The 24,206-nt window shown below is 40.1% G+C and overlaps 1 protein-coding gene across 1 annotated transcript in view; it reads right to left on the bottom strand.

The window, feature by feature from the left end:
- Positions 1 to 18,712: 18,712 nt before the first annotated feature.
- Positions 18,713 to 24,206, bottom strand: part of LOC103135274 (semaphorin-5A-like) — a 30,038-nt gene continuing 24,544 nt past the window's right edge. Inside the window, exon 8 of the mRNA XM_016669345.1 lies at positions 18,713 to 20,167. Within this exon, the coding sequence (XP_016524831.1) occupies positions 20,048 to 20,167 (120 nt within the window). The 3' untranslated portion in view covers positions 18,713 to 20,047. The remainder of the gene's footprint in view (positions 20,168 to 24,206) is intronic.

The following is a 24,206-nucleotide window of genomic DNA, read 5'->3' as shown; positions in this document are numbered from 1 at the left end:
TATGCATCAACTCATTTCTTGAACTAATATTAGCAACTTTCATCCCTGCAGTTAATGTGAATAATTGATACCAAAGAAATACAATTAAAAAGTTATCTAAGGTATACAGTCTTATTTGTGTGAACCCATGTCAGACTTTATGTGCAGCCATTAAACAGCTCTTGTTGTAAGTGCTCCTGATTGGTGGCTGAATAAGTTGACACCTTTCACACGCCTATCCTCCTCAGCAGGGGTGGTATTAGTAATGTATTACACTTGGAGAACTGCCTTATGCTCAGCCATTGTAAAGGGCTTTATTGCTGTCGTGATGTTTAATATGGGGCCTGCTACCGTCAGCGGTGCTCCATAAATTTCGCTCATTCAGCTGCTTCTGCTCCTCGACATCGCTCTGCTCCCCTTTTTTTTGATGGAAAGCATTGACCAGAAACATTAATACCGAAGAGAGTTTTAGTCACGGCTCATGAACTCCCGCTCTGCATTCGTTAGGAAACAGCAGGAGGGAATCGTTTGTCGGGTTCTTGATGGGGGAGATGCGCACGACACAACAAACAAGTTTGATGACGGGAACGGCATCAGGCAGTTGGGATGCCGAAACGAATCGCTAAAATTTGCCTTTCAGTGACAAGTTTGGTGCATTAGTTGCCATTATTCAAAATGATGAAGCGGGTTTGGTTGGTTATCGTTGTCATTTTCATATCCATTTTATATTTGTTGACATTTGTCGGATCGGATAGGAGCGTATTAACCAGTGTGGGAGCTTTTCATTTGATAACTGATAAGTTCAGATTTATGATCGCAAAACTGAACTGAGAAAATAACTTCTCAAATGTGTTTGTCTCTATTCAGTGTTTCTGTTTGTGCAACAGAAATATTTACATCATCTTCTTGTATTTATGGACATAACATTGTCCTTGAGGTTTTTTTTTTTTTGTGAGGGTGTGTGTTTCTTTCCCTCTACAAGAAGAGCAGGCCCATCCGTCTTCGGTGCTGCATAATGGGGCCTCGGAGTGGCTTGCGCTCGGCCCTCTGATCCGTCCTCATTTGGATGGCATTTCATTACAGACCAGACATTTCCTGTGACTCAAGAAGCGTGCTGGACGGCCTTCTTCTAGCATGCCATTTTCGGTTCTAATTTTTTATTTACTTTTTTTCTTCCGTTGTCCTTTATCTCTTGCTCACTCTCTCAATTTTCTGACAGAAATAAACACGCACTTAGACAAACGTCTTTTCCCCCCCCCTTTTGTCTGCATCTCAGCTTTCAAGCAACTACATCAGGAAGAAGCGGAAAAATGAGGACAAATTGATATGAATCCCAAGGTAAGAAGCCACGGGGTATATAAAAAAAAAAAGGCAGTGGTGCCTGCCTGCTTGCAAAGCACGTGTCGGCATAAATCCAGTGATATACTGCTGTAATGTTCACTTTGTAAGTGCATCCATTCCTCAACGTGATGTTTGCGCCGGTCACACAAAAAGACAGGGTAAGGACAAACTCAATGTTACAACAGCATTCAAATACCGTATTGTCATTTTGAAATCAGAAAAGTTTAACATATTTTACTCCTTTAACTTTTCTCCAGCCTTTGACAGATTGGTCTATACAGAATCTAAGAAAGAGTTTTACAATACAAAGAAAGGGCCCAAAAAAAAAAACCAAACAAAAAAAAAAGCACTATGGTCTGCCTTGCTGCAAGGAGCTGGGAATAACACATGCTGGCAATTTGCTGCAGTCTTCACTGAATAAACATGCAGACTCTTTAAACTGGGGCCAACAGTGACTCGAGACACAGCTCATCTCCGTCAACAGCTATTCCCCTTCAGTGTGTCTCCTTGGCCCTGGGCTGCTGGGCCCAAAACAGCAGAAGTCAATCTAATCAGGTGAAAAAGTGAGTGAGGGAGGCTAGCAAAACCTAGCCTTTCCAGACAGCTGATGCAGAGAGACAACAATCTAAAACATCAATCTTATGAAGCCCAAAGGTGTCCACTGTCTCTCAGAGATTTCTCTAAACTCCAAGTTTATTAAATTTGATCCTTTTTATTGTATGGAAACAAGACGGAGCAACACCAGAACTGGATTTTTCACACTATAAATGCAATATAGGAATTTTATTTTATACACCGTATGAGAGACACAAGTATTGCACAATTGTATTTGAATGTAGACGAATGCTTTTAAAATGCACTTTTCTGAAACCAGACAAAATCAAAAACAGAATAGTCTTTTTTATTACAAAATGAAACCATTTTTGCCATGGCTGCTTTAGGAAGCTCAAACAGGAAGTTGACAACCAGATCACTGAGACAATAGCAGTGGCTGTAAGCAGAAAAAAAAAAAAGGTCGGGTGATAATATTCTTTCCATCACACTTTATTTGTTTCAGTGAAAAAGAAACTGTTCACATCTGCAGATCAAAAGGAGATCTGGTTTGGTAGACCTCCTTTCTATTGCACTTCTGACATCCTCCTTGCTAAACGTGATCTCCAAACATTCCTTGAGCGTATTTTGCTCCAAAAATTAGCTTCCGCTGCGACGCTTTGCTCAGTGTGTGACCAGATGCAGTCTGACTATATACAAGCATTTTAATTTCCCTTTCATCCATCGTGTGTGGCTTTGACTTAAAAAGATGTTTCGAGACCACACAGCATGCGAGAAGCATGTTTTTTCCACTCGTATAAGTTTGCGTAGTTTGACAGGCTGCATACTTGGCATGTTTTATCGGGTGCATTGCTGTAATGATGGTAAACGCCATGAGAAAAAAAATAAACTGATCATGTGGACAAAAGTGTGACATACATTGAACAACCACCATATAGCTGGTTGTGAGTCTGTTCATGTCAGAAGTAAAAACGCTATTCGAAATCCAAGCAGAAATTACATTTAACATGAATATGTCACCATTTTCAAATCACATGTTTTCACAGATGGTCATTTACCACTGTGGTGAAGTCCAAGCAGATTTAAATCCCTCTACAAGTTGCTGGTTTGGTAGATCTCCTTTCCATTGGACTTCTGACATCCTCCTTGCTATTTCTCAATTTCCATCGTGCAATGAGTACAACTACAACAGTTACAAGAGTAAAAACAATTGAAAGGGAATTTGTGAAAGTGATAATGCATACCCTTTTAAAACAAAGACGCACTTGTTTCTATTTTCCAGTCAGTGCAATTTCGCTGTACCTCTTCAACTAAGAGCTACACAAAGTGACAACTTCACAAAGTACACTCTTCTTTCTGGATCTTTCACCGACCGTGGAAATGAAGGTCCATTGTGCTAGGTGTGTGTGGTGAGGTGATCTCCCATAGTCTAGTCAGCACAACATGGCTTCTCCAAGCTGTTGGATTGCCGCAACTGCTGAGCACTGCAAGTACATTACATCTCAATTTGTTCAGGGAAGGATCAAATTCTCCTGGCTTGCAAATCTCGCCAAGCAGCCAGCAGAGCACACGATGAATAACTGGAGAACTGTAGGAAATATAATACAGAGAAGTTTGATGCACCAGAATCAAATCGTAGCTTGGATGTCTGTGTCAATAAAACTTTCTGTGTGGAGTCTGGCCAAGATTGATGTGAAGTAGATCAATGAGATTCGGAATAATTAAAGGCTGCATATGATATAAATTTGCTTATCATGTTCCCATTTATTTGTTGACGAAAGGTATATGGACTGTACTGTAAGCATTGTTGCAGAAGAATATATATATATATATAAAAAAAAAAACAAGAAAAAGAAACTGGTCTTGTCTTCCAGTTCGGTCGGCAGAATTCGGAGTTCTGGAAAATAATCACAGCTCTTGGAAATATGCTATTAATTATTCATTCAGAGTTAGCCCGGCACAGACAGGAAAGTCTTTAAAGGTCTGGAGAAGGTTGAAGAGCGGAGGTTGAGAAAGGACAGCTCTGTCCTAATTGCCGTCATCACTCACTCTGTTCTTTCATTTATCTGATCCTCTTCCGGAAATGAAAAACCTCATCTCCAGGTTTAATAGCTAATAGAAGAAAAAAAAGTAGAGAGGGAATTGTTAAAGTCAGACTTTTTTTTTAGCTGACATCTGACTCTTACTTTCTCTTCGACGTGCTCTGGGGTTAAATTACCTACTAAGTTTACCAAAAAAGCCATTTTGGTAAACTTTGGTAAACTATATATCCATGATAATTAATTGCGACTAAACCATTCAGCTGGTCAAGCTATTTTAGTGTCATAAATATATTTTTTATGACTTTATATTATAGAGAACCAAACTTAAAATTAACTACAAAACTGTGTTGATTCTTAGACATTATACTTAGCTAGAAAGGTTTAAACTGAACTTATATAAACCCATTAAATAAATTAGAATATTATTGAAAAGTCCATTTATTTTAGGAACTTTACCGCGAAGAGAAACACATCATATAGATCAAGTATGCACAAGCTGGTGTCTTCCAGCCTTTATTTCAATTAAATATCAGAATTTCCCACCCACAAAGACCGTCTATTAAAAATATTCAAAGCAGAACCAGAACTGGGCCATGTGACCCAGCGATGAACCAAAACATCCTAGTAAATCCACAGGGCCTGCTGATAAATTATAAATGAAAAGTTGTGAACTTACTCAAAGCCTAGATCTTGATCTCACTGAGATTCAGTGGGATGACATGAAACAGGCTCCAAGAAACCAACAAATACATAAAAAAAAGTGTGGAGAGCTTCCCTCAATGACAGATATAGGTAAATGGCTACAAATAAATATAATTAAAGTTATTTAAATCAACAAGAGTGCGACTAAATGCTAGTGGTTAGCGTGTTCAAGCTGTTTCTACTGTGAGAGAAATTATATGTATTTTTTAATATTTTTATTTTCTGAGCGAAACAAGATTAAATTGTTTTTGGAGTCGAATCTTGGAGTAAAACCAGATTAATTTTTGGTGTTCACCTGTAATTCAATCTCATTCTTTTCTTGGGATGAGAAAAGATTAGCAATCAAGAGTTGGATAATTAAACAAAACAAAACAAAAAAAACCCCAACCTGAATATTTATTATATTTTCCATCACTTTTTTTTGTTAGAAATGAAAGAATTACTATTATATTCTTACTATTTTCTACAGACCTGTCACAGGTCTTGACGCCCAAGCAACAAGATCACTTGCTCAAGGTGTCGGTGCAACTATATGGTCAGCAACGCCTCTCCAGCAAGTTGTCTAGTCTCCACGGCAACCAACTGCTGAACGAGATGCTCGATGCAGCTAGCACCAACCTGCCTAAAAGGTTTTAAAGGTCCATGCTGCAGAACGACCGCTTCGTTATTCCAGCTCTGTGTTTTTGCTTAAGCGCAGGTTCTGGAATGTTTCTGCTGAGTCGATCAAAAGCGAAAACACAGCTGTCTCTTATGCACAGCTGTAAATAATCAATCTTTTCATGCTACGAATGCTAACAGGGGGGGGCGAGCACATTTCATGCAGGCTCACTTTAAGGAGTCCTCAACTGCTAGCACACCTTATTCTGCACATCCTCACTCGGTCAGCTGGCTGCCTCCTCATCAGCCACTCCAAAACAAGCCACCGTACCCGATACGATCAAAAGTTTAAGCATGTCTACTTCCATCAATGCTGTGAATGTGTTAATGAGGAAAAATGTTGCGTGGTATTTTTAGGAACCTAGACAAGGCTAAAAGTCCCATTAAACCCTGCTGTAAATGCAAACTACTGGCCATATGTTCCGCAATCTAATGAACAAAGAGAGGGAAAACATTTAGCAGCCACCTGAGGAGAGAGAGGTTTCAAAATAAACAAATATTCAACAGCTAAGTGCACTCTTCAGGTGTAGACATTCAGCGACCTGTTGTTGACGAAGTGCTGCGCATTTCGACCTGCAAAACGTGCGTGCTTTGAATTAACAACAAAGGCGGCCGAAGAGCTCGTCAGAGGGAGTTGAATTCAGAAACTTGCTCTAAAGTTGCTTACCAAAACACTCCCAGGAATTACCTTTTGCAGTTTTCACCCCCCTGCATCAGTGTGCGTTTGGTAATACTGATACTTCCCAGGACACCTTGTTGTAGATCAATAGTTCATCACAAGGCCCATTAGCAGTGAGGATAACTCTAATGAGGTGGTGAAATGAGGAGCTGGTTTAGAACACACCAAAAAAGGACAAGCCTCGATTCTTCCTATTATCTGCACGAAAGCCGAAGGAGGATAAGTTGTTCATTAAATATGCAACAATTAACTTTAACTCCGGCTCACGTGGATTGAAAGCTTTAACTTCGCCTCCTCCGTTTTGTCACAAAATGTCACGGAAACTCATGTCATGTTTTGCATAGCCAGTGAACAATTCGCTGAATATTTCTATTCATAGCTAATTTCCTGTAACGATCATGAGGTAAGCAGGTGTCTGGTCATTACGCCTTCTTACTCTGCCTTGTTCCCTTGTTAAAGATAATCAATGTTGATATGAGGACGGATCCCTCAAGTGGTTTACTGGCAAACAGAGAACCCACCAAGGGCTGTGTTTGGGTCTTTAAAGATGGCAATAAAACAAGGAACTTTATAATTCGGAAACATGAAAAATTGAGCTGTTCGACACGAGGCACTAATAGGAGAAACTCTCTTCTGCCGTATCCATCTCTGCCGTCGCCTCTCATTTATCTGTCAGCTTCCCTCTTTGTCTCTGCCTCATCTCCCACCTTTGCGTGACTCATGAAGGGCTCCATTTGTCATCTCACAGGTGATGAGTGTGGTGTTTTTCGCTCTGACCTCTGCTCCGGCTATAATGAGATATCAGCTATGCTGCCTCACGGTCACACAATCAGCGCTAATACCTGGGTCAAACGAAATGAGGAAACACTACTTTGGTTGGTTTGGACTTCCCGGTCACTGGAGGAGATGGATTATTCCCACTTGCCGGGGGGACAGTAATGAACGGTAAATATTAAAGTTGTGCCTCAGGGGACGAAACGCGTGAAAGATAATTACTGTTTGGATCGACAAATCATCTACGATTTTGGGAATGTTAATGCAGCAAAAATCTGTCTGGTAAAATTTGTGAGGACACAAACAAGACATGGAGTTCATATAGTGAAAATGCTGCAAATTAGCATTTAATATGAAATGATGACCCTATGGGGTGCTTCCGATAGCACAGGGATAAAAAACAACCCCTTAGTCCTTGACTTGACCGTCACAGGTTCGAGTCCCAGCCTTCCACATCTTCCATCACCCACCTTTCTGTCTGACCACTCTCAAATAAAGGCCACTAGAGCCAATAAAACCTAAAAAAAAAACAGATTAACTTCCCATCAAGCGCCCATATTTTGGTCTTCGTTGCTCTTGAATCCAGGTAAAAAGCACAATTTCACAATGCATCCACTGAACTTTCATTGCCAGGCTGCTTTGCTTAAAACTGTCAACATCAACCATATCATTACTTTATAAGTTACATTTTTTGACTTTATTGTGGCAGATGCTCCTGTTTTTTAATAGTCAGAGGAAAAAAAAAGACAGAATGGAAAACAGCTGCCGTAATGGAGTTTAAATGCACCTTAGGTGCTTGTTAAATGAAGAAAAGCAATTAAATTTCGGCATCACTACGTACTTTCATAAAATTTGCTAATTTTTATTTTTTTGGAAGGGTGGTGGATTCTGATGCTGGGTGAAACTGACAGGTCATCACAGCGGGGAGCAGATTAATGTTCGAGCTGAAAGGGAAGTCTACGTCTTTTTGGCAGGATTGAAGTCGGGAAAGCACACATTTTCTCAGTTACTTTGTTTTTTTGAGGTGTTTTTTATGATAATTGTTACTTTTCTCTACTGATTTAAACAGGAACCTCACTGCGGCTGTACATCTGTTTGACAGCAATTTTGCCTTTGGTTAGTTCTCACTAAAACTTTGTAGACAAAACACTTTAAAACCTGTCCCAATTAGCAAGGGGAAGGGATCCTGTAATTCGTATTAATAGTCTTCATGCTGGTTAAATAATTTTCATGTTGTCCCTTAGCATGTGAGGGTTTTCTACTGGGTACTGCCGTTTCTTTCCACAGTCTAAAAGCATTCATGTTAAGATAGATTAACATGTTATCAGATTATCATGTTAAGATTTGTGTCTTTGAATTGCGCATAAGTATGAATGTGTGCATAGATGGTTTCCTTTCGTCTGTTTCTCTGATTTATATGAGGATGAGGAAGTCAGGGGAAATGCTGTTTGATAGTCTAAAATTTTGTGACCCAACAAACTTTCTCTCTGCCCAGGGATTTAAAATTCAGCAAACTCTAAATTAACACAACAGAAAATGACAGCTTGCTATAAAACAAAACAACTGATCTTCAAAAAGCTGCAGTTTTGACAGCCATCTGGTAGACGTTGTAATTTCTGTACTGGTTATGACTGAAATTGTTACTCTGGCGTGCCAGATTATTCCCCCTGAAACTGCCATGATAATATACTGAATTATGTAACGGAAACATGTAATGGTTTTATACGTCTCAGGTTTTCAACGAATAATTAGTTTTAGCTTATAATTAGTTTTAATCAACTGGTCACTTAAAGGGAAAAAGCAATTAACAACTGATTATGAGAAGAAAAAAAAACCCCACCTATGATATCTGCTGAATGGATGCACACTTCCATGTATGTAAGCACATTACTTGAAATGTTTATAAATGAAAAACATTTTAAACAGATCAATCATTGTATAATTTTACAGCAAAAAAACAAAACAAAACAAAAAAAAAACAACCAAAAAAAAAAAACAACAACAAACAATGCATTTCTGAAACATCACCCTTAGGCTGATAAAAAGGAAAAAGAATCTGTACTTGAATGATGAGGAGAAATAAAAAATAAAAATAAAAATAAAGCACCTGGAGAAAGCTTGGAATGACACACGAGCCAAAACATTGTCTTGAAAACATATGGAAGCTGTCTGGTCTTACTGCTGAACGTACAACAGCTCACTTTGTACTCGGATTAAAATATTTTCACTCCTTTGTTCCAAAGGGTTTAGTATAACAAACATTCATTATGTTTCATGGCTCAATAATCAAAAGCATTGATTGATGCGACGTACAAATAAATCACTTTGTTCATCAGCTGTTTATGTGCTGTTTTGGTTGAGAATGCATCAAAATAGTATAAAACAAAGCCTGAAGAAGAACACATATCTGAACATCTGCATAAATACTAGACAAAAAAAATATATATATATATTTTTTTTATGTGTTCTTGTAGCTGTCCCGGCTGCAGAAGTATGTTGTCCAGACACTGCAGCTCCATGGAAACAGCATCCAAAAATGTAAAGGCACAAGTGGGAATCGTGACAACAAATCACACAAGGCGGTTCAGATCAAGCGATCCCCAGAAATATCACATAACATGTAAACTGCAGGCTGAATAGAAGTTTAGCGAAAAATAAATGTAAGCTTTTCTTCACTGCTGGTAATAGGAAAGATCGGCTTACAGCAGAGTGCTGTTAAGTATACTGTCAGCTGTGTTTAGACAGGAGCTGGCAGAACCACAGCACATATTTTTCCTGACCTGAGCACAGAACTTTAATTTACTGGCAGCAACGGCACTGTCAGAATGATTTCCAGGTTCTTTGTTGTTGTTTTTTTTTCTTAACTTTGTTTGCTACACATTGAACAACCTTTGAAAAAGACAGAAAATTGTTTTATTTTACACAGGCCTTTCTATTTACACACAAGCCAGTTTTGTTGATTCTGATCAATGCCATTCTCATTGTGCAAATGATGACGCTTTGAAATTCCAAACAGCTTGGAGCTATGTTAATGTTAATGCCTCACACTTTCGACTCTTCAGCATTGCGGCTTCCTTCCATCTTGTGTTATAAAGAGTAAAATCCACCCACGTTTACGTCCTCATCACAATTGCACACTAAACTCTGTTAGGGGAGTTTTTGCTTCAAATGATTAAAATTATAATAACAATAAAAAAGCTACTCTTTTAAAAAAACAAAATCAGATGGATTTTTCTTACATTCAAAAATAAGAAAACAGGAAACTTGCGTTCAACAGGAAGTAAACAATGCATTTCTCTGGTTGTTTAGGCATGAATCATTGTTTAGATGGTTGATGTACTTCTGCTACTGCTATTGTTACTGCTCTACAGGGATGACCCAGACTGAATCTATTCATCGATTACTCACATTTAGAAGGAGCTAAAAATACTGAGAGACACAGAGCATGACCTGGAAGGCCGTTGTGTGGAGCAAACCAAAGGGTGGAGTTGAAGAGCTCAAAGAGCCGAGTGAGAGACGGATCGGCTCGGTCAGCGCTCGCAGCAGATAAGGCCGGGGGACGGGTCAAAGAAGGTCAACGAGCAGAGAGCTAAACTCTGAGTAAACACACAAATCCTGATAATAGTGAGATTTTTTTATTTATTTTTTTCTAATTTAGAGAATTAGTCACAGATGAACCAATATATGTAAAATATATATTGATGGCTTTGCTGAGCTTAGGTGGGACTTTAGCTAAAACTGTGATACACTTTACAGTCGATTGTGAATCTGCGCTACTTTAAATGAGACAGCTCCAGAGTGAAACGCTGCATGGTTTTGATGGAGGTCAAAAATGAGCTTAAGCATCATTTAAAGGTGTAATGGGACTTTTACAGTTAAATGTACATCTACAGGTTCCAGAAAGAGGGGAAAAAAATTGAAGTTAATCTACAGACGTCTACCAATGAAATCGTCATCACTTAAGGCAAAGCAATTAAAGCTGATTAACAACCTGGAAAAACGGCACCCTTAACAGGAGCCGAAAGGAAGTTTGTTTTGGTTTAGTTTTGGGGGTGTTAACGTCACTTTAAATAAGAGAGAAGACAAAAAAGGGGAAGAAAAAAGTTTTGTGCCACAGGCATCATCCATCAGCTTTTACTATTACACGGCTGGCAGCTGGATGGTGAAAGCCACCTTACTTTGGTCTGACACTTGCTATTTTTCACCTCATTTTTGGAACCGAGTTGGTTTCACACCTGTTAATGACAATCGAATCCTTTTGAACAAACACTTGCAGCTCTGCTGAGGCCGGAGGGAGAGCAAAAAGTCTCTGGAAATAAATACAAATTGTTGCTACAGCCTTAAAAACGAACTAACTCTTGTTTCAGTTTGGACATTTTACATGCTTTGACTTCTCAAAAATGTTTTTTTTTGTTGTTGTTGTTGTTGTCCAAAAACATCAATAGTGCACTGTCAAATCCTGACGTGAAAAAAGTAGAAACTGAGCGAGAAAGCGGGAAGTGCTAATCACAAAGGTAGAGTCGGAGAGAAAGTTTTAATTATTGGGTAAGCCTCTCTTGGGTGAATAACAAAAGGAAACCGAAGAGTGTCATCCAGGTAATTAATGCAGCCAAATCAGAAAACCACAGGGCGGCTGAAATTAAAAAATAAAGTTGTGTGACATTTCAGCAAATGCAAAGCAGAGCGTGGTCACAGCTTGGTAGATTGTGCTTGCTGCAAATGGAGGAAATAAACAACCAGGGCGATCTTTAAAGACGGTGCGCCGCCATTTACACAATTCTCCAGCAGCACGGGGGCATCCATCGTTTAAAGAGATCGCCCTCGCTGGTTTGAGCTTATATTTACATTTACCTGTAATTCGGCTACATCTTCTCTACTTAATTATGTGCTTCTGCATAATATTTGAAGCTAAATAACATAATATGTACATTTACTTACCTTTCACTGTATTTTTTTTGGTTTTCTTTTTCATTCTCAAAAATGGATCTGCATGCCTCGCAGATCCTCCTCTGTGTCCGGGATGATTTTGTGCTTTGGTGACTTTCCCATCTTTGACATGCTGTAATATGTCCGTGTCACAAGAAATGAGAAAGCTGTCAGGTTTAAGGGTGATTGTGATTGAAGTGAAGTAAAAAAGCATGTCAGCGGTTTTTTTCCCCCTGAACTCAGGGAAAAAAAAACACAGAGATTGTGGACAAAATAGCATTTGTATATGTTTCCAATAGTGGAGTTACCCTAATGCGGAACAGGTGAACTTTTTCTGCCTTCATGCTGGCAAATTTAATCCTCATATTCAATCCTCCCATGACATAAGCACTTGCACAATTTTTATTTCTTAAGTGGGGTATAATTACTTTGATGCTGACACCTGATGGAATAAAAGATATTCAAATATTTTAGGTTTATTTCACTTTATTTTGTCAAATATGTCTTGTGATTAAATTATTGCCTTTTGTCATACCCATCGAAAGGATATTTTTCTTGAGAAATGATTTATTTTCTTTTCGAAGTCTAGCAAACCTTAGCTCAGCCGTCATGTTCTTTTCATGACCGACACCAAACAACATATTCAGTCTATTTTATTTTTTTTTTTACTTTGCTGTCATGCACTTTGACATTTAAAGTGGTAACTCTGGTCTGTCGTGTTTCGCTGTTATTCTACTTTTGCACAGTCAGTCCGGAATGGGAAGGCCTTGAAGTTGTAATATTTTCAACACTTTCCTGCAGTTTCTTCTGACCAAAGATTAGCCACACAATTTTGCTGCAACAAACAACGATGCAACAAAAAACAGCTTTGGTATAATCCTTTGGAAAACGAACAAGTCGCAGTCACCCAAGACGATATTTAACTGATTGGGGAGCAACGTCTTTCCTGTCCAACCTACGTATTAGACATGCAGATGCTTATGTAAATAAATGCGCTCTTCCGACTGGAACAGAAGGTGCAAATGCTCAGGACCTGGATAACAAAGTGAGCACAGCGCAGTCAGATATGATAAAAATGATTTGGAAACATCAGTTAGAAGTCAACATTTTTTTAATCTAAAAGAGACACGTGAAACAAAAGGCTTTTATTTTAAGAGTGCAGAATTATGCTTGCTGAAATAAAAACAGTCTGAGTGAAAAACCTGATTTCAAAGCTGAAACTGCTCTGTAATCAGTCTCTATCCGTTTAGTTAATGTGTGTCTTATTAGGTATGATGTTTACTTGGATCCTCTTTATCTCAACAGGTCTAAAAAAAACCTTCAGAGATGTGCACAAATCTAGAAGATGACCATCTCCTGATGATATCAAATTCCCATCTTGCATCTGAATTTGGCACTTTAGATTTAGTTTGTCTGACAAGGTATTGATTGCTTGCATAGTTGCACGTTTACTGTCATTAAAAGGAATTCCACGACAAAACGTTCAGCATTCTTTTTTTTTTCTTTTTTGAGCATAATGCAATCAAATATTTGAAGAGGGATTGTGGTATTAGTGCTTTGTGGTTTTGTTCTCATTTTTTGTTATTTTCTAGTGGAGATTTAACTCGCATTAGGTTGAACTTTATTCTGTAACACTGCTTTACGGTACTGTTTACGATTCAACATAGACGTTTCTACAGTAAAAACGTTTTTGCTGCCTGAGGGGCTGACAAATGACCATCATAAAAATCCCAAACTAAGTAAGTAAAATGGTAATCATGGTAATCGATGTCTTGTTTGGATATCTAACAAACGAAAACATCCAATATACTGCAACGAGCAAAACCTGTGCAGCTCTTTATCCTTGTAGCAAACATGAATAGACGTTTTAGAAATATGTGTTACCAACACAGACGGAGAATTTTTAGGATTTACTACTATGGCGGAAAAAAGAACCAGGAGCTTGGCGGAGGGTCTGGCAACAAGGTGGCAATTCACTGAAAATCAGCAACTCTGGGCTTTGAAAGAGACACCTTTGCGCCGCTGATAAGGCCAAATTCGGCGCCGTGGCAGCCATCAATAGCCCTCGTCAGTGAATCTAGCGCTGACAGAACCCCTCTGTTGTGAAAGGTCTCCCTGTGTGCTGATACAGAGGAAGTGGAACGAAGCCAGAGCAGCTGGGCGCGGAGAGGAGAATCGGAGCTTGTTGGGAAGCTGGCAGGGGGAAGATGGAGGAGACGTGGCGGGTAATTGGAGCGCGGCGATATCCGCCATCTTGGCCCGTTTACCTTAATAACAGCTTTGATTGAGGTGAATAGGCCCATAAAAGGCTGTGGTGGAGCTGATAAGCTTTGGAGGGCTTGGCCGGTGCTGCCAGCATTTTGGCATTCTTTAGGACTCTTGGCTTCCTGAAGCCGAGACCTGGATCTGCAAACGACGGGCACCTGGGACTCCAGATGTCCTGGGGAGGAATCTCTGGTGGCATCTCCAAGCTGGCATTAGAGCCTACTGTGACATTCATTGCTCAGTCTGGCATGAGTGAAGTGGCGTGCCAGCTTCCTATCAGCCCCCACATATCTGGCTGAACGAACACTGCTGGAAGTCGTGCTTCCTTCTGTGGGGACTGAAGGAAGAAGAAGAAAAAAGCAAGAAAAAGAAAAAAAGCGCCGGAAACACGGAACACACTGCTGTGCTTCTCTGACAGTTGGAAAGGTGTATCAAAACAACACGGGGCTTGTAGCATCAAGCCCCCCCCCCCCAAAAAAGAAAAACAAATTAAAATCCCCCCTTCCTCCCCCCAAAAACACCCAAAAACGCAATTTTCCTTGAAGTATCCGATGAAACCCAAACTGCAGCTCCTTAAGCATAGCAGATTGTGCACTCCGGCAATTAGGGCTGCTTTGAAAAATTAGTTTTCTTTTCAGAACATAGTAATGCTTACTTGAAATGAAATGAAGCAGCATTAGGGAGTGTTTGCTCCAAAACGACAGAGAGGAGAGAAAGAAAAAAAAATCCCGCTTACGGAGTGGTGCTAATACTCGATGGGCCATATCTGCTGTCTCACTTGAGTTTCAACCTTAAAGCATAAATAGAAACGGCGAAACTTCCCGGCTCTCAAGAGAGATTCTTTTGGACTGTATTGCAACATTATGGCTTTCGCAATACTGTTCTGGATAAAGCACATTTTGGTGATAATTGTGACCTCCTCAACACTAAAGGATTCACGAGCGACATTTTGAAATCACTACCACTTTTTGACTGTGCAAAAAAAAAAAAACTCCCCACACCTCACGACTACTTCCATCATCCCTCCAGATTTAAAGGAACGCAAAGCGTTAGCGTACGCTCCCAAGTGGGATTTCCCCTTTAAAACCACTCCTATAGCTCCGATTTCAAAACGTATTCCAACAGCTACATTTTCTCCCCGGTAACTAAGTGCCTCTCACAGCTATTTGCCTTCTATCTGTGTATATAATTTTAGGGCCAAGTGTATAGTTAAGCCTGTTAAGTTTGCAGCAGTCACAGAATGGTCACCCCGCTGGGGGAGGTGGTGAACGAACAGCCTAAAGCACACTGTTCCACCAGGGAGAGAAAAAAGGTGTTTAATGAGATGTTCACGCTCTGTTACCTGCCTGACAGAAACCATCTCACTCACTCACCTTGTTTGCCACTCAGAGCTCTCTGTACAGGCTGCCAATTAACACAGGCTCTTAAATGCCTCATAGACAAAAAAAAAAAAAGAAAAAAAAAGAAGTTATTTTAAGCAATCTTTTTTCATACTTTTTTTTTTTTTTCTTTTCAAAATTTCTGCCACATGATTTTCAGTGTGCCGGTTTGGATTGAGTATGCCGAGATGCCAGCAGTTGACTTACAGTTAAGTTAATTCGGCTCGTTTTAATAAGTTAATGTCAATGTGTGTTAGTAAGTGTGAATAAACACACAGCCTAATGAACTTAGGGTGTGAAGCGTTGAGCAGTCGTTTAGTGATAGTTCAGAACTCTGGACTGCTCAGGTTAATATTTGTTAACGATCATGTCCTACGGATGCACATTTAGGTCTTTATATATATATATATATATAAGGTAGAAAACAATCATTTTTGAAAGTTTGGAACATTTCTAAAACACAAGCAGATGCACTTGTGTGGCTGATGACACAGCACCTGTTTTATTACTTAACAGAGAAAGTCAAATGAATGTTTCCCTGTTGGGAAAACAGAAAAGAAAGGAGTGAGTGTTTTTTCTCCTCATTAAGGTGTATTCATTTTCTGTTTAACAAATGTATCTTATCAGATATCAAAGATGGCGCCACAGATGGCAGTCTCCGTACTTTTCTCTCTTGTCCTTTGAGTGTTGATTCCAGCCAGTCCTCTCAAGGCATCTTTTTCTCAATTTTTCATCAGCCCCAATTTTTACCGAGATCTTGGTTGGTAATTCGGTGGTTCTCGATGGGAATTACAGAAGACACAGACTAGGTGTACAGGTAGGCCACGTATACGCAGGCAAAAAACACACACAAACTGACTGTGGCTATCAGGGCAGCTAAATGGAGCCAAAACCCCGCTTGGCTGTTCAGCAGATGACCTGACATTAGTTTGGATTGGTCTGAAAAACACCACTACATCCCCCACCGTAAGTAGAATCCTCCTCTGGCAGACGACCCAAACAGCTTCTACTGCAGGTTTGAAAAGCAGCTGTTCTTACCTCCCATCAACTCATCCACATCTCAGCTTGACACAAAAGCTCCACATGCACCACTCCTCAGACCCCTGCCTGGACACAGACTGTTTAGACTTTCAACTTCAGGTCAGTGCTATTTGCAAAAAAAAAGAAAAAGAAAAAAAAACAAAAAAAACAACAACAAAAAAAACAGCTACCACAGGGACAGCTTATTTCCCCAGACTGTCCTGCTGATGATGCCCAGGTTGATACAGTGCATATTTGCTCTAATGCAACCTTGTCTCCCAACAATACTTTTATATATTTAAGCATAAAATATTTTGAGAGAAAATTGGAACCAAAATCAATCTCCTTGTTTGTGAGCACAAACTTGCTGAATGAAACTGATTCTGAAATATGATTACGAGTCTGTGCAACTCTCAACTGGTAATTATTTACATATGAGTTTTCTTAAATTCCTCTAAATCTCTTGTGACATGCGAGTACTTTGCTTACGTATAAGTTGGGCATAAAATGATCAAAACTGTGATAGAACAAAATTGCAAAGGGGAAATCTTTGTTCTGCAGTTATTCAAATGAACTTTTATGGAGTAAAAACAGCAAAAAAGAAGAAAAAAATAGAAGAAAAGGTTGAGTCTGAGTATTGCAAAACTCAAATTCAGCAGTCTGTTCTGAGCCAAAGGTCAACATGTCCATTTTCAAGTCTGCCGCGTGCTTACAGTACAAAACGAGGTCCATCTCGTGACACTTGTTGAGGTCCACGCAAGCACTCGCGCGTACAGTTGATCTGACAGATGCACGCTCTGCTCGGGTGACCTCTGTCTGTGAACTTTTGCGTTCCCCTAATGCCACTTTAGAAAAGTCAGTCATCACCCTTGACCTTGCAGTAAAGGTGGAATGAGCCGTTTCTGACTGACGGAGAGCTGCGTACCTCATGCCACTGCCAAATTCATCAAGAGATGAAAATGTGACGGGACATTTCAGCTCTACTCAGGTAAGGGATTTGGGATTGCGTCAGCAAAACAAACTGAATATCTGCGACCGAGCATCCTGTCTTAACTTTGATGTGTCTTAATGTGCAAACACATTAAGACACATATGGAAGAGCTCATATTCAGAACCACATGCATAACCTTTAACACAATAATTGCCCAGTAAACACACACACACACACACACACACACACACACACACACACACCCACACACACACAGCTTGATCTACTGTCCTGTTTTTACCACAGTCAACATCCTGTGTGTTTTTTGGTGCAACACTCCCTTAGTCGGGGTGAAGTTAAGGCAAAGAGATTAATTCTTTGAAGTCAGAGGAACCAAACAGCGGGGTGATTAATAACAGCCCTCCATTACCCTCTGCACACAGATGGGATGTCGGGTTGAAGGTTGATGGGAGAACAGCACAGTGTGGGGTATTACACCCTGCCATACAGATTAGTGTTTGGACTTCAGACAGCACCCCTAACACTATCACCATGCCGCCTTGCACTATTTGTATCCTTCAGGTATCCTTCCACAGCGGTTGTGTCCATTTGTCACTGTGGCGTCTCTTGGAATCCTCTTTAAAGGAAGGTGGACGGGGGTCTTACTACTCCGAATTTGGATGATTTATGAAGCGGCGGGTTTGATCATGTTATGGTTTTGAACGTTAAAACCGTTCACAACGTGCAGAAGCATTTGACGATCATCCTTCATCTGTTTGAAAATAAAACTTGTATTTAGAATACTATTACTCCGATTTGACCACAAGTCAAATCCAGGGCAACTAATTGCCTTCAGAAGTCAATTACTTAGTAAATAAAGTCCACCTGCGTGTAACTTGATCTCAGAATAAATAGAGCTGTTCAGTGGTTTGCTACAGAACGCTGGTGAACCACAGCACTGTTCACATCTAGGAATACCCCAGAGAGGTCAGGGATAAAGGTGTGAATTTGTGTATTTGCAGGATTGGTTTATTTTTCCATCATCTGAAAGTGAAACTAACATGGCAAACCTATGAAGATGTCATTGTCCACTTAGACCGACAGAATGGGCAAGAAGATAATCAACGAGAAAAAAAAACAAACAGCCAAGAAACTCCTGGTAGTTCTGGTGGAAGAATGCGCTGACAAACATGGCATTTATGGAAAAGAATGGCCTAAATGGATTTGAAAATCTGTGGCAAAATGTGAGAAAAATATGTTCACAACACTCTGAGAAAACTGAGCCTGTGCTATTGGAGTTAGGGTTGAGTTTGCATCGGTCTGTCGCATTAAAGGCCACAGTTTGTGGCTTTTACTTATGACGAAAGTTTAAAAGGCATGAAATATTTTTGCAGGGAATTTTGAGAACCCAAAGTTGATAGTACAAGTTTTACGTCACTATCTTCAAACACGGTATCTTCACCTAAATGAAAATAAACATTTATTAGATCATTTCCCAGCAAAACTTTACAAAAAAAGAGGAGTACAGATACGTTGAATCTGTCAGTCACTGTAGACAAGTTTTGTAGGAAGCTATTTTAATTTATGCACAAAAACACAAGCAAACATGTAAGAAAGAGTTAGTTGCAACTGAACCAAAACAAATCAAATAGATTAAAAAAAAAGAGAAGAAAACAAACAAAAATAAACAAGTTACGGTACATGGGTAAGCACTGAAGCCGAGAGTCAGAGAAACAGTACTCGCTATGTATGCTCTGTCTGTATAGTTAATGCCAATAACATTCTGCTTTCACAAACACATATTTATGACTCAGAAGTCAACAAAATAGTGAACACTATCAAAATTCAAAAACAATATTTTTTTTCCTTATTCTTTTACAAAATATTTATAAAAAGTACTACGGCAATGGTAAATTGAGGCAACCTGCTATGAGTACTCCCACACAATTGCCAAAATGTGGACACAATGTTGCTTTTCTTTTGTACTCTACACACTTGAAACAATGAGTAAATGCATAGAAAATCTAGACATAGGCATCAAACGTAATTTCCTGTACAAAAACATAAAAAAGGGAAAAAAAAAATAATTTTTTTTTTACATTTATAACTTGTATTTTTTGTAGCTACTGAAAAGAAATAAAGCAACAAAAAACAAACAAAAAACAATAACATAACCAATGTTGACCACAGACATCAAATATCTACATCCTGAATCTACGACTGGAGTTGGACATTGTTCCAACCGTCAGGTTGGGCATTACCATTGTAGCGAGTGGTAAAAACCACCGGTCATTCCTACAGACTATTTGTTTTAGGACGTCTGACGCGAACCCCATAACCAATAACAGCATCAAACTCTGGAACCCTGGAATGTGATCCATCATGCAAATTGCAACGGAACAGCAGAGCAAACACATCAGATGAAGTCATGCAAAGCAATTTGTGGTCATTTCCCATCGTTACAAATACAGGTCTGTCTTAGGGGCATCAGGGGAAAAAAACCCAAAAAAACCAGATTAGATGTTACTCCCCAAAATATCCCGCAGCACTGGAGATCCAATTGTCCATTTCTCTTGGCGAGTCCAGGTTTTTCCAAGTGTACCCCAAGGCACCTGAGAGAAAGTGGGCATTTCCCTCTTTTGGCAACACCAGAATGTTTGTGTTTTCGTTACATACCAGCTGCCACCGAGTGTCACCGTGGGAGGATCCCACATAAGGTGTTACAAATCTCAATACAAAGCACAAGGAAGGGGTCAAAATGGACAACAGGGGTAATGATCTCCGCTATAGAAGTCTGGGGTTAATAGTCATCATAGGTGTTGAGGTCGGAGAAGTATGCATTGGTATAAGTCTTCCCGGCAAGCTGTGGGTTGAAGTACTTATTCCTTTCCTCCAGAATCAGATTGTTTTTGTTGAAGCCCTGCAAATAAAGAAAAGAACAACAAAAAAAATAGATGGAGAGGAGAAATGAACAGGAGTCAGTATGGGCATTTTTTTTTTCCACAAGTTATGGATCAAGTGATTATTCAGCCCAGATGGCAAGGTAAAAGTAAATCCAAAGGAGCAACATAAATCAATGGGAGACTGCTCGGTGAATGGAACATACATTTCACAGAGCAAGGTCAGAGCATTTGCAAACAGGCCGGAAAAATGAGAAGTCACCACAGGGCTAAATTATTTTGATGCACATCCGAATGTCCACCTCTGTCATCTCTAATACCCAGCATCAGCGGTTTTTATGGCCCTCGGATTGCCGGTCCTCCAGGACAATCAGAGCCATAAAAATCGATCAAAGGCGAGTCGCATTTCTGTTAAACAATCAGGAAGAACTATTGGGACGGGCGGGGGGCATCTTGTCTATCCCCGCATGACACAGTAAACATGGAACGAGCCTCTGATGTGCTGCTCAGTACAACAATTTGGCAAATAGACGTGTTCATATGCAGTGTGTTGCAGTGGGAAGTGTGATGGGAGTCCCCCTGGGGCGGCGTAATTGAACACTTGATGATGCTGCATTTACAGCTGATGGATGTTTCCGACAAGTGAGCTGAGCAAAAAAAAACAAAAAAAACCTCATATTTTGCTGCGTTCCCGTTATGTGATTTGCAGACAAAGGGAAAGCAATCAGCTCTCCTGCAGCACCAAAGATGGTTATGTATCTCTGCAGGTGTCCACTTGGTTGTCTTTAAACAGCTGTGCAGCAATGCTTGTTTGCATCGTCATCTACTGTGTCCTCTTCCTTTCAGCATATTATAATGGGCTTAAGAATGATTAAGTTGGAGTTTTTGGTACGGCAGACACAATTTGCCTAAATGGTAATGTGCCGTTAGTGACAGAGAGGTAACAGAGGAAGGTAATAAGCCAACATTACAACTATATTTCCTTTTCAACCCATCCAATCAAATGATCAATTAAAAAATACAGCATAACATGAAGGACAAACAAACGACAGACATGCAAATGTAAGCACAAAAAAGGGGAGGGATACACTGCCTTCTCGCAAGCTGGGAGAGAGAAGGGAGGCAGCCATGATGGAAGGATGAAAGGGGGTCTGAGCAGAAAAAGAGAAACTAGAGTGCTGTACTCCCAACCTGCCACGCACAGGAAGTGCCACAGGAAGTGCAAGGGCAGGACTCGTTTGGGAACAGGAAGTAGTACTGGATGAGGGGAGGGGGTCAAAGAGTTGTCGGGGTTTTGGTTGGAGTGGGGAGTCAAGAAGCGGGATGTTGTTGAGGTTGGTTAGTAGAAAATCTCCAGTCCACGCATAGACACCCCCATGTTAGCAGAGAGAGGCTGGTGCATGGCAGGGTCGTCCAGAGGCAAGAGTACCGACACGTCTGGCTGCAGGAAGGAAAGGAACGGGCAAGAGTCATCCTCAAAAAAAAAAAAAAAAAGAAAAAAAAGAAAACAAATACCATATCTTTTTTAATAGAAACCTTAGAAAAATTAACTATACACACAATGCTGTGACAAAGTATCCTTGTTAGAAATTTCTTCTGTTTTTGTTGTTCTGGAACACATAAATGTTTTAGCTCATCGAAACCTTGATAAAATATGGATTAACTGTGATTGAGCTTGTTTTTTTTTTTCAAAGCTGATCTTACTTGCCACAAATGGGGCCTGAAGAATCACAAAGTCTAACCTAAACTTAAGCAGAACCTCTCTGACATCATAAAGCAGATTAAAGATTCATACGAGCAACACATTACACAACAACATTAAGAAATTCAAGATCTGACGAGAAACAAAGTTGTCTGTTGGTGTGAAAAGGGTTCAAAAGTAAATTTCTTGCACCGAGAGCTCAGAGACAAGTCATCCAGGAGGACAGTAAAGATTGAAGTTCATAATTCAATATGGGTATCCAATGGTGACGATAACTACCATATAGTAAAAAGGCCACAAAAGCAAACTCACCAAACTAAATCTTGATGATGCCCAAGACTTTTGCAAAGACTCGGTGCCAGTTATCACAAACAAGTGACAGGAATCGTCACCACTAAGGGTGGCAAAACATTAATGTCATTAGGTTTACGGGGGAAATTGCTTTTTCACAGTGAGCCAGATTGGTCTTCCCTTAATAAATGAAATCGTCACTTAACAACTGCATGCTGTCTTTAATCAGCCTAGATTTGTCCAGTGTTAACAAAACCAGAAGAAATCTGTATGCGGCCAAATTCTCTTTCAAAGTGCTGTAAAATGCAGTTAGATCCTCCAGCAAACCTCAATGAAGGGCGTCTAACTTTTTGTGCAGATAAACGGCGAGTAACGCAACTTGAGTAAAAAAAAACAAACTAAAACTACATCTTCTGTTCATCATTTACTCGCGTAATAGCTAAAAGGACGCATATAATGGTGTTTCATACTTATTAGTTGAAACTTCACCGCAACATAAGGTTGTTTGGGCTCTCTGATTGAGCGTTGGAGGCAAAATGTGCTGCTGGAAAATGACTCATTACTCACTTGTCATGCAGCTCCCTTTGCATCTTCACACCGACTGTCTACACTCATATCTGCCGCTATCTGCAACTGCACTAACTGAATTATGCTTGATACTCCTGACTCTAATTGCATGACAGATGAACTCCGTCTCCAAACCCTTGAAGAAATTACATTCGCAGAAGTTTGCTCCGAGCCAAAGGAGCCGCGCAGGCTTTAACAAGGCTACAAAACATTCTCATAATACGGGAAGCGCGTTTGCAAACAGAGATCAAAGTATTTACTTAGTTGACGTCGCCGATGCTCACGACTTCCTCTGTGAGTTTAAGGTCGCAAGTAATGCGTAAGATGCAAACCTGGCATGTTTATTTGAAAAAACGAAAATTGAATAAAGTCAACTATAGTAAAAACCTGAATAAAACTGCCTGCCTGTTTAGCCAGGGGAATTTTCCCTCATTTTTGAAGGTGTGGGGAAATCACCATGTTTGGACAAAAGCAAAGACCTGCAAAATTTTCTGTCTACTTTCAATTTTCTTTAAATGCGTGCTTCTTGCTCGTATCCCAAATCGACCAGGCTTCTGTGATGTGCTATTTGGTGGTGTTAACCACACGTCCATTAAATGTTTGCAGTCAAACCAAAACGTGGCTGCTTGACTTTTAACTAGCCTCTTTCCACTGACTCCCAGTTCTTTTTAGGATTTAAAAAAATGACTTTTTGTCTTAAAATACTTGGCACCTCAGTGTCTCTTAAACCCGCTACTCTTGCACCCTAAACCGTTCACTTTAGGGAAGACAGTGTGGTCTAACGTAAAGCACACCTCATTAGGTTATTTTAAAATGTAACTTATGTGATTTAGAAAAAAACATTATGTGTTCTTTTTCTGTTTTAGTTGGTTAAGAAAGGATTTGTTTAATTGGCAAAAGTTTGTGGGGTTTTTTTTTGTGGGTAAAAACCGAGACACTTCACTCCTGTATCACAGATAGAGCCCTAGCCTGAGCATGGAGTGCCTGTGGAGAAGCACTAATCACCAGCCCATTTCTGGCCAAACAGCCTGAATGTGTCAGTGGATAAGAGGCTATTTGTGCCAGGAGACGAGCTGGACCACTCTAACTGGCCCTGATACATCTGACTATCTGCACTTCAGGATGCAATCGCAAACCCAAAAAGCTGATCTAGCCACAGGGCCCCTTTGCCGATTACATTTAATATCACACATCTAATTTCGTTCTAGGATTTTAAGAGAAAGCAGTGAAGCGCCCCAGAAACGGAACAGATTCACACAGTGAGACAGACGTGGAGAAGATGAACGCACCGCCGCCTACCTGTTACGTTAGCAGAGAGTGTCAGCAAGTGACAGGAGGGGGTGAGACAGTGACAGTCAGTAAGGAGAGTATTTAATCACAGCTGACACTGGCAGCAGAGCTACTGCTCACTACTGACTCAAAGGGGGTGTTTAACATCCACTGATTAGATCAAACTGATCTTTCCCTCTGCATATGCGAACATCTGTCATATTGTGACC

This window comes from Poecilia formosa, unplaced genomic scaffold (assembly GCF_000485575.1).
Source record: "Poecilia formosa unplaced genomic scaffold, Poecilia_formosa-5.1.2 Scaffold22, whole genome shotgun sequence".
Classification (NCBI taxonomy): Eukaryota; Metazoa; Chordata; class Actinopteri; order Cyprinodontiformes; family Poeciliidae; genus Poecilia; species Poecilia formosa.
This window is presented reverse-complemented; position numbering and strand designations above follow the sequence as displayed.